The sequence below is a fragment of the Stegostoma tigrinum genome, chromosome 9 (genome assembly GCF_030684315.1).
Source record: "Stegostoma tigrinum isolate sSteTig4 chromosome 9, sSteTig4.hap1, whole genome shotgun sequence".
Classification (NCBI taxonomy): Eukaryota; Metazoa; Chordata; class Chondrichthyes; order Orectolobiformes; family Stegostomatidae; genus Stegostoma; species Stegostoma tigrinum.
The window spans coordinates 39,587,771-39,606,137 of record NC_081362.1 but is presented as its reverse complement, the minus strand read 5'-3'; the positions used below and the strand labels follow the sequence as shown (position 1 = coordinate 39,606,137).

The 18,367-nt window shown below is 38.3% G+C and overlaps 1 protein-coding gene across 1 annotated transcript in view; it reads right to left on the bottom strand.

Moving 5' to 3' along the window:
- sft2d1 (SFT2 domain containing 1) overlaps positions 1-18,367 on the bottom strand; it is a 59,234-nt gene that overhangs the window by 36,988 nt on the left and 3,879 nt on the right. The window contains exon 2 of the mRNA XM_048536703.2: positions 3,081-3,167. Coding sequence (XP_048392660.1) covers positions 3,081-3,167 — 87 coding nt within the window. The remainder of the gene's footprint in view (positions 1-3,080; positions 3,168-18,367) is intronic.

The following is an 18,367-nucleotide window of genomic DNA, read 5'->3' as shown; positions in this document are numbered from 1 at the left end:
GGGAATTCCATCGATATTTACAGATTACTGAGAAGTCTGTTTAGTATGGACGTGAAGAAGGTGTTTCCAAAAGTGAGAGACACCAGAACCTGACAGCACAGCCTCAGACTGGTGGGACAATCCTTTCGAAATGAGATGAGGAGGAATTTTTTCAGTCAGAGGGTGATAAATCTGTGGAACTCATCACTGCTGAAGGCTTTGGAGCCCAAGTCATTGAGTTTTAAAGACAGGGATAGAAAGGTTCATGATTAGTAAAGGAATCAAAGGTTATGAGGAGAAGGCAGGAAAATGGGGTTGAGAAATATCAGCCATAATCGAATGGTGGAGCAGATAAGAGGGGCCAAATGGCCTAATTTGGCTCCTTTTTCTTAAGGATCTATTGTACTTGTGGGTAGGATATCTTATAGAGCCAACAATCTATCCTCTTATGGCATAATATGCTAATTAACATTTTAGTACAATTAAGTACTTTTGATACATGGAAGATTCAATATTTGGATAAATGTAACCATTGTTTTGTAAATTGTCAGTGTGTGTGTGTGTTTCAGGTGCATATTTTAACCCAGTACACATGTATTCTAACATCATTCTTTAGCACAGAAAATTTTGAAATTCAACAATAACTTGGTTCCAAACATTATGGCTAGAGAGGCTAGTGCAATCAATTCCCCTACAGCCTTGCAGCACCGAGCACTTTAGTCTGAAATCTAACGTTCAACCAACCCATCTGCTTCACAAACAACCATGAGTTTTGTCCTTTAATTATTAATCTATTAATTCATTTAAAAAATCTAGCATGTGGCAGCCTATTAGTTTCATTCCAATAGAAGCTCCTCAATGAAACTGTCTAGATAACAGTCTCGACATACTGTATTTGCACCCTGCACTTTGTGGAGATATGTCAGCACCATCAAAAGGTCAAGTGTAATCACAACATGACAGCTTTATATACTTAATATTCCCGCTTGTAATTGAAATAGAAAGAACAAAATTACTTACACTAAAGAAAGGTTTTTCCTGAATTCCCTGTGATTCCTTGGAAACAATCTGACATTTATGTGTTGGCATCTAGTTTTAATCTTTCCAACAAACAAAGAATCTTTACACAATATAACAAAATCATTTCAAGAGTTTATTAGATCACCCTTAGCCTTATTTTAAAGAAAAACAGAGGCCCTGTCACCTTGATAGGTATAACCTCATTTCTGGTGTTACATTTGCAAATCCTTTCTATTACTCCTTCACTGTCTTGATATCCATCTTGTAAACGGCAACCAGAACAGTACACAGTAATGTTAAGTGTGGTCTAATCAAGGTCTGATAAAACTTCAGCAGAACCTCTTTCTTTGTAATTTCTACAAAACTAGATCTTAAATACTCATGTTCAGCTTACTTTTCTTTGCCCATATGAACCCTCAACACTGTTGTAAATGATTTGTACGATTATGCGCCAAGACCAATTTGCTTCTCTATCCAGGTTAGATTCTTATTTTACCTGACCTTTGCGTCATGTCCCATTATGTATCCTATGACATGTATTGTTCCTATAAAAGTACCAGACACTACTTAATTCATGCTTTCTGCAGAGGACAAATTCAAATTGGGTGCATTCAAAACATATTGGATTATTTGAAACTTTTACAAGAACGTTTTGATTCAAATGCCCTGTGACAGCACTAGACATAAAGGGTATAAAATTTACATTATCCATTACATTAAAACCATTGAATCATGATTAAAAATATACATCCTAATGATTTCCTATGTGTTAGGATGTATATTTTTAACTGCTGTCAACCACTTCCAATAATCTCCCCAAACCCTTTCTTACATCAAAGCAATGACAAAAACTGTCATCTGGTCAGGTTGATTAACTGGTGGATTACCAAAACCAGATCCTGAGCTGACCTAACATCAGCATATGCACACCTCCAGGGCTCACAGCACAGTCTGGAGCAGGAATTCAAAACAGGATTTTTACCCCCAGTGATTGAGGCAAACTGAACTCGAAGTCAGAATCTTCATAATTTTCTTGGAAGTCCTCACAACGTTAATTGTTAGGGGAACCAGTGGAAAACCAGATATTTCTAATAAAATGACATATTGACACTGGAAAAAGTGCTTCTTCACATTTTGGCTTTAGAATTTTGCAGATCATACCAAAATTGGAGGTTCAGTGGGCAGCAAATGGTTACCTCAGAGTACATGGGACCTTGATCAGATGAGTCAATGGGCTGAAGAGTGGCAAATGGAGTTTAACTTAGATAAATGATAATTTTGCAAATAATGGCAGGACTTATACACTCGATGAGAATGTCCTGGGGAGTGTTGCCGAACTAAGTGAACTTGGATAGCAGGTTGTTAGTTTCTTTAAAGTGGAATCACAGGCAGACAGGATTGTGAAAAATACATTTGATACTTGCCTTTATTGATCAATGCATTGAGCTTAGGAGTTCGGAGGTCATGATGCCACTGCACAGGATATTGGTTAGGCCACTTTTGGAATACTGCATTTAATTCCGGTCTTCCTGCTAAACAGGAAAGGTGTTGTGAAACTTGAAAGAGTTCAGAAAAGATTTACAAGGACGTTTTCCAGGCTGGAGGGTTTGAGCTACAGGGAGAGGCTGAATAGGCTGGGTCTATTTTCCCAGAGCGCTGGAGGCTGAGGGGCAACCTTACAGAGGTTTATCAAATCAATAGGGGCATGGATAGGGTGATTGGACAAGGTCTTCTCGCCTAGGTAGGGGAGTTGACAACTAGACAACATAGGTTGAAGGTAAGAGGGGGAAAAAATTTAAAAGGCACCCAAGGGGCAATATTTTCACAAAAGGTGGTGCATATATGGAATGAGTTACTAGAGGAAGAGGAAGTGGAGGCAGCTGGTACAATTACAACATTTAAAGGCCATCTGGATACGTATATGAATATGAGAAGGTTTAGAGGGATACAGGCCAAATGCTGGCAAATGAAATGTTAATTTAGGCTATTGGTTGGCATGGGCAAGTTGGACCGAAGGACCTCTTTCCATGTTGTACAGCCCTATGACGGTAATTAAAAATAACTGAAAAGCACGTACTTACAAGAATTGAAAAGCAAACTCCAACGATAAAGCAAATTGCAAACCACTTCACTCTTGTCCCAAAGCTGAGTGATGTTGAATCAAGGACCTTGAAATAAAATTACAAATTTGTGACTGTTTTTCATGACACATGGACTTGTAGATAACCGATTTAACTTTGTTTTAAAAGAAATTAACTTGGGCACTAGAGATGTCCAAAATGTTTGGAGCGCGAGAGTTCAATATATTTGGAGTCAGATGGCTTGGATGAAAGGGAAGTCACACAAACACTCATCAGAACCCACAAGAGAGCAACAAGTATACAAATAATTTAAAAGCAGCTCTATTAGAACATTTTTGAAATTGTGCCGGATGTAAAATGCTAATTGAGTTGTTAAAAACAAAAGTGGTCTTCAGTTCAGATCAACTACATATTTGAGGGGGCTGGAATATTAACCCAGAAAATTAAGACTGAATCTCATTTTTTGTTCTTTTTAATGCATAAAATCTGAACTGGTTTCTGTGCAACCAATATGCAAACACAACATAGCAACAGCATTCACAAGCATGTCAAGATACAAATATTGAACCTGTAAATACTTGTCAAGCATAAAATTGAAACAAAATTTAAGTGAAATTTATACAACATACAATAAATCCCATTATGCACACTGTAAACTGAAGGAACTGAAGGCACTTTCATTTCAATTACATTAGGGGTTACAAATTAAAGGAAGAAACAAGGTACCTACAAGTAAAATTTCAAGTGTGAACACAGCCGGTAAATGAATTAAACTGATATTCATTGTTGTTGCCCTAAGTAAATTTGGGGAGCTTCTTGTTTAATAGATATAATACATAAAAGCAAAATATATTAGCCTATTATTTCAAAGAGAATACTTGTCAAAAAGGACAAAATCAGCTAGATTTATTTTTCTGCAGAACACTCACTCGGCATGGTACCCAAGTGGAAGTTGTGGATTTAAAAGACAGTGATAAGGAAGATAAACTTTTCTAATCTTTACTCCAACTATATTGGGAATTTGGATTTATAATCAAGTTTTGTTTTTTTCTTTCAGTGCTACAAAACAAATAACAGCATGGTTACAGAATCAACAAACTCGAATGTTAACTTCTAAGCACAGGAATTCCAAGGGGGTTATTTTAACTAAACAGAGCAGATATTGTCAAACATTCCTTCTCCTGCTTAGAGAGACAGATCTCATTCAGATTGGTGTTTTTAAACAGAAGCCAAGAACTTTATTTTGTAATAGTTACCAATGCCTTCAAACATGTAGGTTGCCTAAGTAGACCAGTTGGCTAAAGATCTTAACAGTCACACACAATGAAGTGGCACAACACAAATGCAAACTGCTTTTGGTGTAACAGCAATCAATTACCACACACTACATGCAGCTCTACATGTAAAGTGGACTCTAAAGCCTATTTACAGCAATTAGCAGGGATTCAAACATCAGAAATTTCAAATTTTTTTGTTCAAATCATGGGATGCCAGGCATGGCATAGTCATCACTAATGCTCTCAAGGGGGTAGCGTACTGCCCTCTTGAACCTTTGAAATCTACATGGTGCAGGTAGACCTACAATGCTGTTAAGGAAGGAGTTCCAGGATTTTGACCCGTAATCCCATAGTAACATTGAAACATTGAGTGGCTTGGAGGGGCACTTGCAGACAGTTGTATCCCCATGTATCCACTGTCCTCATCCTTTTGAGGGTGGTTGTACGTTTGGAAGTGCTATGGACACGTACTGAATCTATGCAGTCTATCTTGCAGATGGTAGATACTGCTACTGCTGAGCGTTGCACTTGGAGGGAGTGTATGTTTATGGATGTGGTGCCAAGCAAGCTGTTTTATCTTGGACGGTGGTAAGCGTCTGTTGTTTGAGCTCTGCTCATCTAGGCAAGTTAAAGCAGTGCTGTGGTCACTCTATAATACATCCCTTTATTTGCTCCTTTCATTCCTATTAATCATGACTTATGTAACAAAATGACAATTTAAATTTCATCCTAAAACTGTTTCAACAGTATCATGCATATTGTTGTATTATTTACCTGATCAGCTTCAGATTTTTATCCTAAGGCAGCGTGAAAAAAAGCAAATTACACATTGATTTATGATTCATCCTTTATTTTTCACATAATCATTGTACTTGCTTATTGAAGAATAATCAGAAGTTGAGATTTTATTTTTTTCAGAAACTTTAAAGAGAGGCATTTGTGTAGACATTTTGCATATTTCAAGAAATTTCAAGTCACCACAACAAGAAAATTCATACTAACTACATAAAATACACAGTTGAAAAACCTTATTCAAACTTGTTGCACAGTACTGAAATTACAGAATCTAAATATATGCATTTTCTAATTTAGTTTTAAACTTGAATGCACTGATTTATTTCGAGCAGCAGTCCTCCAGCATTAGGCCCAAATTACCACTATTCTAGTAACATGTGCCTAGAAATTAAATGGCAATAAGCATTCGGATTGTGCATTATAAGTCTAACATAATTCTCGCTACATCAGACAGTCAAATGTACAAATTTCAAACAGAAGTGACTGATAGGCAATCAGGATTGGCGACTTGGGATGATTTGCCTCTTCCTTATCTAGAGGATCCAAGACTAGAAAGCCCATACTGAAAATCAAAATTGGTCTGTATAGAACGGTCTCCTGCCACTTGATGTATTCGTCCATCAGGCCATTCCAGAAGTACTTGCTGACAGTTCTACAACTAGCAACCAATAATTCCCAAACTTGCCTGATGCACCTTACCTTTCCAATTTGCACATTTTATAGCATGTATAGTATAGATTCAAATTATTTTTAATTCTTAATGCTGAAGTCACTGAGGATAAGCAATCACAAGCTTCAAATCTTTCAGAAAATAAATCTAGAAAATTGCAGTTCTGAAAGAAAGAAGGGTACTTGTCAATCATGACACTGTAGATGTCGATGATTTTCAGTTATTTCCACTGTATTTTATTTGCTGAATAGCCTCAAAACCATTTTCAGGATTCCATCGTGGATATGGTCTCTTCCCAGGGATCTATTCAACAGGCATTACAACTTCTGTTTGATTTAGCTTCAGTAATTGCAAACAGTGATCAAAACACAGTAACAGAAATTAACTATGCCAATAACTGCGCACAAGTCTACAAAATTGAAACTGGCATCCATGATATTACTGAAGTGCTTTCAAGTCACATTTTCACTTAGCTTCCCTCATTTGTATTTTCGCAGTTGCGAGGAACCATATTTTGGGCTACAAACCGGAAAATGAAACTTGACCATTGATATGTGGCTTAAAATACGAGGAGAGATTTTGCAATTAGAAGGTCATGTTGAATGGTGTGCTATACGCTTTTCACAATACTGTATCACCCTTTGGAGCAGAGGTGGATACGATACAGGACATTAAGAATTTTTAAGTCAAGAAAAACTGCCTAGAAATAGCTTTATAGAAATGCTTTTTAAGTTGCATTTGCAGAGGCCTATAGGACAGTTTACCCAGAGGCATTCAGAAGCCTGTATGCAGTAAGTATTTCTCAGTAACAGTGAAAAAAAAACAAACATTCAGGGGCTTTAAAACCAATTAATTCTAAAACAAGACGCAGGCCTACCAATTGGGTCAGTCTAAAATTGACCATTGTGTCACCATCACTAAAAAGCAAAAGAACAGAGAAAAGAATCCTGTGGTGTGGACTTGAAATACAGAATTTGTTTACCCTATCCTTGTTTTTCCATACGTAATATTATGTCAAACTCTCTTTTTGTTTGTCTTGTTTGTGAATGAACGTGCTTAATTGAGGTTTTAAAGGGGGTATAAGTTGAGTTGCACAACAATAAGTTAGGCATCAGCATGCATTTCTGAAGCTTGTTAAAGAATAAGATCGATTACAGTAAATGGAGTTACTTTCCTGTGAATGATGAAACCTATTGTGAATTACTTCTGTCCTAAAAAGCAATCCATCAGGCAAAATAATTCCCTTGATTTGATGGCGGTTTACACATTTGCGACAGCTAAAGGAACAGTGGGGCTTGCTTAATCAGTGCACACGTTCCAGATGAGTTGTGATACATTCAAGATTAAAATGTTCATTCGCGCATTGGAAAACTGAACAATCTTGTAATTGCTTTGGAAGTACTTGATGATTACAGTCAGATGCCACAAATGCCTGAGTGATCGAAGCCTGGACTTGTGTTCATCAGGTGCTGACATGTAAATGGGACTAATACAGAGATAACAAGGTTTAGAGCTGGATGAACACAGCAGGCCAAGCAGCATCAGAGGAACAGGAACACTGACGTTTCAGGCCTAGACCCTTCTTTAGAACCTTCATTTTCTGAAGAACGGTCGAGGCCTGAAACATCAGCTTTCCTGCTCCTCTGATGCTGCTTGGCCTGCTGTGTTCGTCCAGCTCTATACCTTGTTATCTCACATTCTCCAGCATCCGCAGTCCCTACTATCTCTGGGATTAATACAGTTTTGTTTTTGTTTGTCATTGTAGATATAGTGGGCCAAAGGGCTTGTTTGTGCTGTATGATGACTCTCAGCTATTCAGTGTTCTTCTTAAAATGGCAATCAGGAGAAAGAACCTTAGGCAATTCTTCACTTCCCTGTCGGGCAAGGTGTGACAAACCTACTAACTCCATGAAAACCAAGTACCTGGCCTTGAGGTTCTTTCAACCAATCATTTAAATTACTTCATCATTGTTGATAGAAACTGTATGGTTTAAAAAAAAAAATCAGAATGCATTAATTATCCAATAATAAAGATCATAATTTAAAAGAAAGGTCACAGTCTGCACAGTTTAAGTAGAAATTGAAGCATCCTCTCAGTTTTAGATGTGGCAATCAGTGGTACGTCTACCCTGGCTTCAAGTTCCATTCCAAGCCATTAACAAAAGTCAAAGTAAAGATCCCATTAAAATATGAAAAGCTGCTCAATTATTAGAAGTGCCATCTTTCAGATGTATCGTTGAATTGAAATTCCCTTGCTCTCTCAGGTGGACAGTCTCAAGTTTCCTAGCAAAGTGAATAATTAGGGCTGTACAGAGGCAGTTGAACTAATTAGATTCAGGGCAGGTTTGGGAGAAGGGAAAATGTAGGCCTACGAAGCAAGAGGATATGCGAGCATTACAGTGCAGCTATTTGGACATGGATACCCAGAGGGACAGGAAGGGACATACAGAGAGACAGTTATACAGACACAGTTATAAGGAGATCAAAGCTGGGAGCTAAATATTCTGGGGTATGTGGCTTTTTGAAAGTGCAAACAGAAAAGAAAGGAAGTGGGGTAGTAGTGTTAACACGAGACGAAATAGGCACGATAGCAAATGATCTTGAACTGGAAGATGTAGAATCCATATGGGTGGAGGTAAAAACCCAAAAATAAAAAGACAACACTGGTAGGAATAGTCTATAGGGCCCCTAACAGTAGCTATACAATGAGACAAAGAATAGATCAGGAAAAACTGAGGGCACGTAACCGACGTAGTACCTTAAACATTGGTGACTTTAATCTTAATGTAAACAAGGATAGTCAGATCGCCACAGGAAGCCATGAGGGATGTATTAGGGACAGTTTTCTAGACCAATGTGTGGTGAATCCAGGGATCAGACTATTTTGGATCTGTTGATGTTCAAATGAAGCAGGTTTCATACAAGATTTAGGGGCACTTACAAAGGAATGAAGGCAGAGCTGTTCTGAGGAAGGGTCACTGGTCCCAAAACGTTAATCCTGTTTTTCTTTCATGGATGCTGCCAGACCTGCTCAGCTTTTCCAGCAACTTTGTTTTTGTCCCTTAGGGAACGAGGCTGGGGAAATAATGATGGGGAGCCAAGAAATGGCAGAAGAATTGTATCAACACTGTGTCAACCTTCACTGAAGAAGACACTAACAGCATCCAAAAATTACCAAATATTCAAGGGACAAAAGGAAGAGAGGAAACAAACACAATCATCACTACAGAAGAAGTGCTAGAGTAATGGGGATAAAGATCAATAAATCCCTGAACCTGATAGGGTGCACCCTAGGATACTGAAGAGTAGCTACAGGGATAGCGGACCCACTGGCAGTAATCTTCCAGGAATCTTTACGTTCTGCTGTTGTCAGAGGATTAGAAAATTCCTAGAGCAACACTTATCAAAAAGGAAAAGAAACAAAACAAAAAAAAATAGGCAAAGGTCAGTTATCTTAACATTTGTCACTGGGGGCCGAATGTTATGGTCTATAATAAAGGATGATATAAAGGTGCTAGTGTTGGACTAGGGTTGACAAAGCCATGACACCAAGTTATAGTCCAACATTTTTACTTGAAATCAGAAGCTTTCGGAGTGTAGCCCCTTTGTCACCTCACCTGATAACGGGGCTACACTATTCCATAATTGAAAAGAGGTTGTGGATTAGGGACAGTTTGACATCAGCAGGTGGTAAGTACAAGGAGTTTAGATTTTTCAACTAAGAGCTGACAACTTTTATGTGAAAAGATCTATTACTTGTGAACATATGTCAATTGATATCAGCAAAGAAGTTTTAAAAATCTTTGAAGGAGAAAAATAATTGACAAATTCCAGGATCCAATGGTCCACACCATGCAGGTTTAAAGGAGATGCAAGATCCTATATCTCTACAGCAGTAATTTTCCAAAATTATTTAGATTCAGGAACAGTTCCATTCGATTGGCAAATCTGACATTTCTCTCTCCCTCATTTCTTGAAAAGCAAACAGAAATCTAACAAGTTAGAATCCTGATATCTGATGTTATTGATATGCTGGAATCTATTTTTAAGAAAATCTTAACAAAACACTTAAAGTACAGCTTGATTAGACCACAGAGGCATGGTTTTACAAAAGGGAAAACCTGTTTGACAAATATACCACTTTGAGGATGTAACTTGTAGGGTGAATAAAGGGGAACAGCATATGTGCCATGTGTGGAATTCCAAAAGGGATTCGATAAGGTGCCATACAAAAAAGTTAACAAACAAACTCAAAATTTACATAGAAAACAAAAATGAGTAGACATTCAGCCCATTGTATTGAATGGTGGTGAAGGCTCAATCTTGGCTGATTGAACAATTTCAATTCTTATACTCACTCCATCCTGATAATGCCACTGGTAATCAGAAATCAATCAATCCGTACTTCAAACATATTCAAAAGCTGAACGTTCAAAGCTCTCAATGGTACAGAATTGCAAAAGTTCACAAATTGGAGTTGGATGTGACACATTGGCACAGTGGTCAAGGTGAGATGCCTTTTGGAGGGTCAGTGCAGACTCAATGGACTGAATGGCCTTTATCTGCATTACAGGGATTCTATGAAAATAATCTTGGATCCTTATGTTGCATCCCCCCAAATGACACTTGTTCTATTATATTTCCTCAATCTACCTCAACTAATTTGTGCCTCATGCCTTCATACTTTTGAATAAGAGAAATTAACACCCTTGATTCAGAATGAACTACATCACTTTCAACCATAATGTAAAATCCTATCATATTGTGATGACTCATTCCTAATAAAGTTCTTCTACAACAAGATTGTTAATTAGCCCTTTTGCATTACTAATATTAGATATAATAGCGTCAGCAAGAGAACACAGAGCAGGCTAAGAGTACTATAGAATCATTAACAATTAGCAAAACAGATATGAATTCTCAACTTTTATCTTTGAGATAAGAATTTTAAGCCAGATTTTGCTCCCTAAATAACAGTAAGCCTAATAGCACAAATGGTCTCTATCCACAATGATTGATCTTCAGGCAAGGGCAGATGCCGAGGAACAAGTGAAAAGTTGCTAGCTGGTTTTACATTTAAACAAGGTGTGGCAAAACACAGATCTGGCACAGAGAGAAACAATGTTAACATTATGTTCACTATGACTTTGCTTCTCTGTGTTCAAAGAGTCATACTGGACTTCAAACAGTAACTGTTTCTTGCTGGACTTGCTGAGTTTCTCAGCATCTGCAGTTTTTTTTGCTGTTAGCTAATTTCCACGGTATGTGAGAAAGTCATCTTCTTCTATCTCAACCTTACAAATGCAACAAAAGGCTTGAAGTTTTTGTGTCTCCATAGTATAATTAAACTCACCAAAGAAAGTTAAGTCTTCTATTTGCAGGCTTAGTAGTTGTTTAATGAAATGAAAAATATTCATTACTGCTAGTCAACTCCTCTAACAAAAATCAATGGTGAAATTTCATTTATGTTTCTATCTCTGGAGACAGAAAATACTTTTGAATTAAAGGCATAAAACAAAACTCTTATTTCTGTACCAGATGTGAAACTGAATTCCTCTATACATGCTCTTGCTTCTCAGCTCTATTAATTTGACATTCCAATCTGATTCGTTGAGGAAATATCCGCTTGACCCCTCACTCCCAGATCCCCTTGCAGCTTTATCAATTCACACCTTCAGTAGCTTGCCAAACACAAAATGTTAAAGCCTAAAATTAGTCTTAACTATTGGAAGAAGTTGTTACGTGCTATTCTAAAGTAAAATCTGGTCCAATGTCTGTGACAATGCAGCATTACTTCAATGCCAAACTGAATTTTTGGTCAAGCTAGCAGTTTATAGCCAAGTATGCCACAGCACGTTATCTAAAAATAAAGCAGAAAGATTGAATTGAGAACTTAGAAGACTATAATAAGTTGCACCGTCATATTGCAAAATGTTCTAAGATGCCTGACAAGAATGTTATCAAACTTATGTGATACGAAGCCACTTATGGAGATATTAAGATGAGCGATAAAAAAAGCACAAAAGAGGTAGATCATAAGTGCATCTTAAAAGGAGGAGAGTGCAGAGGTTTAGTAAATACACAGAGTGCAGTTTAGGGCACAGATAGCTGATTGGCCATTAATGCAGTAGTTCAAAACTTCAAGGATGTGCAAGAGGCCAGATTTGGAGAGATGTGGGACTAGATAAGAGTTAGAGAGATAGGGAGGGGAAGAGGCTTGAAGGAATTGAAAACAATGATTAGAATTTTAAATCAAGGCACAAACTGTACTAAAACAAATTTACTAACATTCCTGTATTGATCCAAAACACCATAAGGCAGGAATTCTCTAATATACTCTTTCCTGGCTTTTCTTCTTTCATTCCCTACAATACTCAATTGCCACATTTGGCTTGCTCCCAGCTTTACTAGCTCATCACGCCCAGCCTCACTGAACTACACTGGTTCAGAATACCCGGTGACAATACAGAATGACTGCTTTTGTCTTTAAAATGCTTTTGTGGCCTTGCAGCAACCAATCCTACCTAACTTCTAGGCTAATACATTCCTGACTCCAGCCTCTTGTGTAACTGCATTTCATTTTGCTCAATTATTGGTGTTTGTATTGCATCATCTCAATTTTACTATTTCAACTTCCTTCCATAAATCCTTTCTTAACCTTCGTGAGGTTCTCTGGTTTTGTTAACAATTGTAAATCTCTTCTGAAACACAATGCTTCGAAGTTTTTGCTTGTGTGTCATCTCCGTATTTTTGCAAAAACAAACGTGAGGCAATGATAATTGTCCTAGACAGTTTATGGACCACCTAAGTAGAACACAAACAAAAAAGTGTTCAATGCTTATGATTTAAACTTATAAAGTTCTAGAGCGTTTTTTTCCCCCAGTAACAAAATTAATTTAATTTTAAACAGAAAAAAATGCAAATACTTTATATTTGTGACATACTCATGTATCAGCATATTGTGGAGCTAGAACTAAAGATTGGAGGTTTTCATTGCAATTGAGAAACATTTCCTGCTTTAAGAAAAGTTACATTAAAATTGTAGTAATACTATTTGAGGTAGATATGCTGTAACAACCGTTAGCATTCTCTATTAATCTCAAGAACCAGTTTCATAGGAAGATGAAAAGGAAAACTCTCTTTTCTTGGAGTTTAGTTGGTGTCCTTTGTGAACTCTAGCACAACTGCCAAGTCCTTACTACCTGAGCAAATAAGAGGTATAATTACACCACCTGGACAGACTAAATCCACTTCCTTCAATCCAGTCGAGAGGTTGATACAGACTTTCACAACTGCATCATTCTAACTTGAATGTTCAAACAGGAAAAAAGGGGTAGTACTAGTAGTAGTAGGTGTGACAGAAACAATGCAGAAGGGTAGATTTTTTTAAAGATAATGGGAACTGCAGATGCTGGAGAACGCCAAGATAATAAAATGTGAGGCTGGATGAACACAGCAGGCCAAGCAGCATCTCAGGAGCACAAAAGCTGACATTTCGGGCCTAGACCCTTCATCAGACAGGGGGATGGGGAGAGGGAACTGGAATAAATAGGGAGAGAGGGGGAGGCGGACCGAAGATGGAGAGTAAAGAAGATAGGTGGAGAGAGTATAGGTGGGGAGGTAGGGAGGGGATAGGTCAGTCCAGGGAAGACGGACAGGTCAAGGAGGTGGGATGAGGTTAGTAGGTAGATGGGGGTGCGGCTTGGGGTGGGAGGAAGGGATGGGTGAGAGGAAGAACCGGTTAGGGAGGCAGAGACAGGTTGGACTGGTTTTGGGATCCCAAAACCAGTCCAACCTGTCTCTGCCTCCCTAACCGGTTCTTCCTCTCACCCATCCCTTCCTCCCACCCCAAGCCGCACCCCCATCTAACTACTAACCTCATCCCACCTCCTTGACCTGTCCGTCTTCCCTGGACTGACCTATCCCCTCCCTACCTATACTCTCTCCACCTATCTTCTTTACTCTCCATCTTCAGTCCGCCTCCCCCTCTCTCCCTATTTATTCCAGTTCCCTCTCCCCATCCCCCTCTCTGATGAAGGGTCTAGGCCCGAATCGTCAGCTTTTGTGCTCCTGAGATGCTGCTTGGCCTGCTGTGTTCATCCAGCCTCACATTTTATTATCTGGGTAGATTTTTAAATCTGGAAATAGATTAATGGTGGGGTTCCCCAGGTGTCACAACTAGGATCATAGCTTATCTTAATACATACTATTGATTTGGATTTCAGATGAGATCTAGATTATTAAAGCGAGAAATCAAAAGTGAGAGAGTTGTGATGAGCCTTTATTAAACAAAGGTTTGGACTCAAGTGGAGCATTGTGTTTGATTCTAGGCACTGCACTTTAGGAAGGACATGATGGCATTAGCAACCATGCAGAAAAGGCTTATGAAAACAATTCCAAGAATAAAGGTCTAAATAAATGACTGGAGAAGCTGGGAGTATTCTCCTTTAACAGAAAGTTAGGGGTGATTTCAAAATGGCATTAAAAATCAAAAGGGACTGAGAGAACAGAGAGAAAACATTTCCTTTGGCAAAAGGAACAGGAACCAGAGGCACCAATTAATTGTTGATTTTTAAAAGAGCCAATAGCAAGATGCAGAAACACGCCTGATACTGTACAGAAAACTTTCAGTTGAGGCTCTCAAAAGGAAATTGGAAAAGTACCTAGAGGATTTTAACGTGGTCAAGTTTGACTTGCTGAGTTGCTCTCATGGGGTGCCATAACAAAAAAAAAAGCCTGAATTGCAATTATTCTATGTTCCGGTCACCTCATATTCACCTTCACAAAAGGAAGTGCCTCTTTACCTGTTTGGCTAAAGTGCGTCTACTTCTGTGTTACGGACCAAACCAAATCCCCTCAAAACATTAAGATAGTCTAGAACCTAACTTTTTCTTATTTTTGAAGAAAGTGTAAGTGTTGAGTTCCAGATTCAATTTCATTGCTCAAACTACCAGGCTTGAAACAAAACAGGCTTTATTCATACGCTATAATTAAAAATACAGAAAATAAAAGAAGACAATTATCTCATTATCAAATAGAATAAAACTCAAACTTGTGTAAAAACAACGATATTTGACCATGTCAAACCAGCATTTCTTCAATTTCACTCACTCAGGTATAAAACCATTCCCAATTTCAAAACAATGTGTACTGCACAAATAAATTCAATCACTTTAGACTAGATACGCTGCAAAGAAAAATGCTTGAGATCCTAACTGGATATTACTTTCGGATAAAGTTAATCTACAAGTTTAACTGAAAAGTACAGATTACAACTTGTTGGGGCAGCCCATGGCCAAAGGTGGCACAAGGCGGCTACCTCTGGATTTTTAGTTGGCATACGGCAGACAGGATTTCCAGCTGCAGTAACAGAATTAGCTTGCTGAGTTCTGAATTAATGTGAAATTGTAAGTCAGAATAGTGGTAGCTCTGAGAATATGACAAACCCAAGGTAATAGGGTCCAGGCAGAACAAAGAATCTTACAAATTAGTATACAAGGAGTTCTGTACAAATCCACAGCTGCAGATGTCTGTAAGGGGCAGTCTGATAAGAGATATCTGGGAAAAGACAGCCTGAAGTTTGTAGTTTAACTGGAATTAAATGACAAGTATGATTCCATAATAACAGACAAAAGGAAAGGTAAAAGGAGCGTGGAGCTGGATGAACACAGCAGGCCAAGCAGCTTGGCCTGCTGTGCTCATCCAGCTCCACATTTTGTTATCTCGGATTGTCCAGCATCTGCATTTCCCATTATCTCTGAAGGTAAAAGGAGAACAAAATTATAACTTGTAAAACCTGATAAGTTCAAACAAGCTTATTGAACAGTAATTGTAACTGAGTTTTGTAATTGAAAGTAATTGAGTTTCACACTTAGAATCCCTACAGTGTGGAAACAGGCCATTCAGCCCAACAAGTCCATACCAGCCCTCCAAAGAGCATCCCATTCAGACCCATCCCCTATCCCTGCATTTCCCATGTCTATCCCACCTAACCTAAACATTCCTGAACACTATGGGCAATTTAGCATGATCAATCACTTACTCTGCACATCTTTGGACTGTGGGAGGAAACCAGAGCACCCAGAGGAAATCCACACAGACACGAGGAGAATGTGCAAACTCCACACAGACAGTCGCCTGAGATTGGAATCAAACCCAGATCCCTGGTGCTGCGAGGCAGCAATGCTAACCACTGAGCCTCCGTGCTGCCCCTAAGCTAGTTTCAACTCTCCTGTAGTGTATTAATGGGACTGAATGTTCTTGAGTGTACCCATCCAGATTTGAACATTAGCAAGCTGTGATCACCAGAGTCAAAGAACTATCTCTTAAGTCACCTCTGTGTTGCACCTCTTATGAATGGAATTTGAATAAATGTTACCTTAAGTAAAGACAGTGTGGAAATATTTAGAGACGGATCAGTAATTTTAATCTTAGAAACAATCTTGTGTTAAAACACACTTACAAATAGCATGTGAAGAGGAGTTATAGTTGCAGTTGCAAAATAGAGGGGCAGTGTTTACTTGATCTTCCAAGTTGAAGTTGGGAGCAGTTTCTGTCACACCTTTCAAAGACAGGTGCAACAGAAACTGCTCACAAACGTACTGGCTAAAGAATTCTAACATTAGGTGCAACTTTATAACTTTACACATAACTAACTTTATATTATGAATTATATAGCAATTAGTAGGAATCAGCATCTTGTTGCATTTCCTGTGATTAGGGTAAGTAGGAAATATAAGACGAGCAACAGAATTTGATAAGGATATCAAGAAAGACAATGAATAACAATTCAAAACAGTCTTTAGAGATAAGCAAGTTTGGCAAATATCTCAGATACAGTACAACTGTTAACACTAGAATGTAAATTAATGAGATACATCGTAGGATTCCCAAGGACTGATGACAATGTTGTCTAGTAAACATCTAGGGAACCTAGGACCATCCATTATTGATCGGGCGTTTTGTAGGCTTGGATGTATAGATTACGGGGATGGAACAGTGACATTGAAAGTGCATGTAATTATTGTAACATAAAATGCATAAAAATACTGTATTCAGATAGAAAAGCCAGAGTGTCACAGACCTTTCCTCCAGTCTAAGTCACATTTAAGAGGGCAACTGGGCCCCACGTGAAAGCCAGATTCAGACTCATCTCTGGCCTCTTCCACCTGTGTGGTAAAACTCTGAATAAAGGTCACTTGCACTACTGGACACAGAACTTTGATAGCTCACCTCAACACAACTGAAAGAAAAACAAAATGGAGAAATCCAGCAGTTTCGGTGGCATCTGTTTCTCTTTCCACAGGTGCTGCCAGACCTGATGACATCGCCAGCAATTTAGTTTTATTTTATTCCAGCATCTACGGGATTTTGCTTTTAATTGACTCATCCTGTCAGAGCATTGTCTACGAGCGTGTAGGTCACATGTGGCAAGTGGGGTTTCTAAACATAGTAATATTTGTAGAGCAGGGATATTCTTCCAGCCAACATTTATCCTTCAAACAACAATTAAAGCTAGATAACCTGACACTTGTATAACCGCACACAACAAAATACCATATTGAGAGAACTGGTTGTTGTGTTTCCCACACTGAAGAAAAGCAACAGTGACAAGGAAAAGCAGCTGAGGGAGTGGGTGGACACGTACTGTGAGAGAGAGGGTTGCATGTTAGAACATATGGCTGTACTTTTAAACATACCTAGCAATGGAAAATGGATTTTTATTTTAAGTTTTTAATAAGACATTTCAGTGGTTGATTAGGATTTGTACAATCTAGCTATGACGTGTCTTTTACTCATACAGAATGAACTACTTTCATCTTTAAAGCATTTTAGTAACAAATCTTTCCTGACAGATTACAGACTAATTTCTAGAAGACTGACTTTTCCCTCAATTTCACTGTAAAGGCCTTGTTTGGCAGTTTTCTATTTATGTCAGGATAGGGCACAATACAAGTGAGAAACTGTTCCTTTTGGTGCGATGATATCTTCTGATTTTTGATCAATTTAAGAGAGACTGGCATTAAAAGCAGTGAGAGGTCTGGATCTGAAATGTACTCGTTCAGAGTGTGAAGGAAGCCATTTCAACTGCAACCTCGAAAGAGAATTATATAATTATCAGAACAGGAAAATTCTGCAGGACTAAATGGAAATGATGGAAGATGGTGCTAGGGGAATACTGCTCAGAAGGGAGCCAGCATATACACCATGGGCCAAATAGCATGTTCCTACATTGCAACCATTCACCATGCCACAATGTTCTGTGACATTAATATGTCAATGAGGGTGCTCAAATGAATCTGGTTTGCTGTGCGACATAATTTTAAAAATCAGCTGAACAATCTGTTCTTCACAGCTGTATCAGATTTGAAACGTTAACCATTTCTCTCTCCACAGACCCAACTTTCTCCAGCATTTTTATTTTCAAGGATTAAACAGCTGGCTGTACTTTTTATTGAAATGAACAGTACTGTTGTACTCACAGATATATTAATTTAATTATCAAATACCTCTTCAGTGGAGGCAGAAACAGTTAATATTTCAAA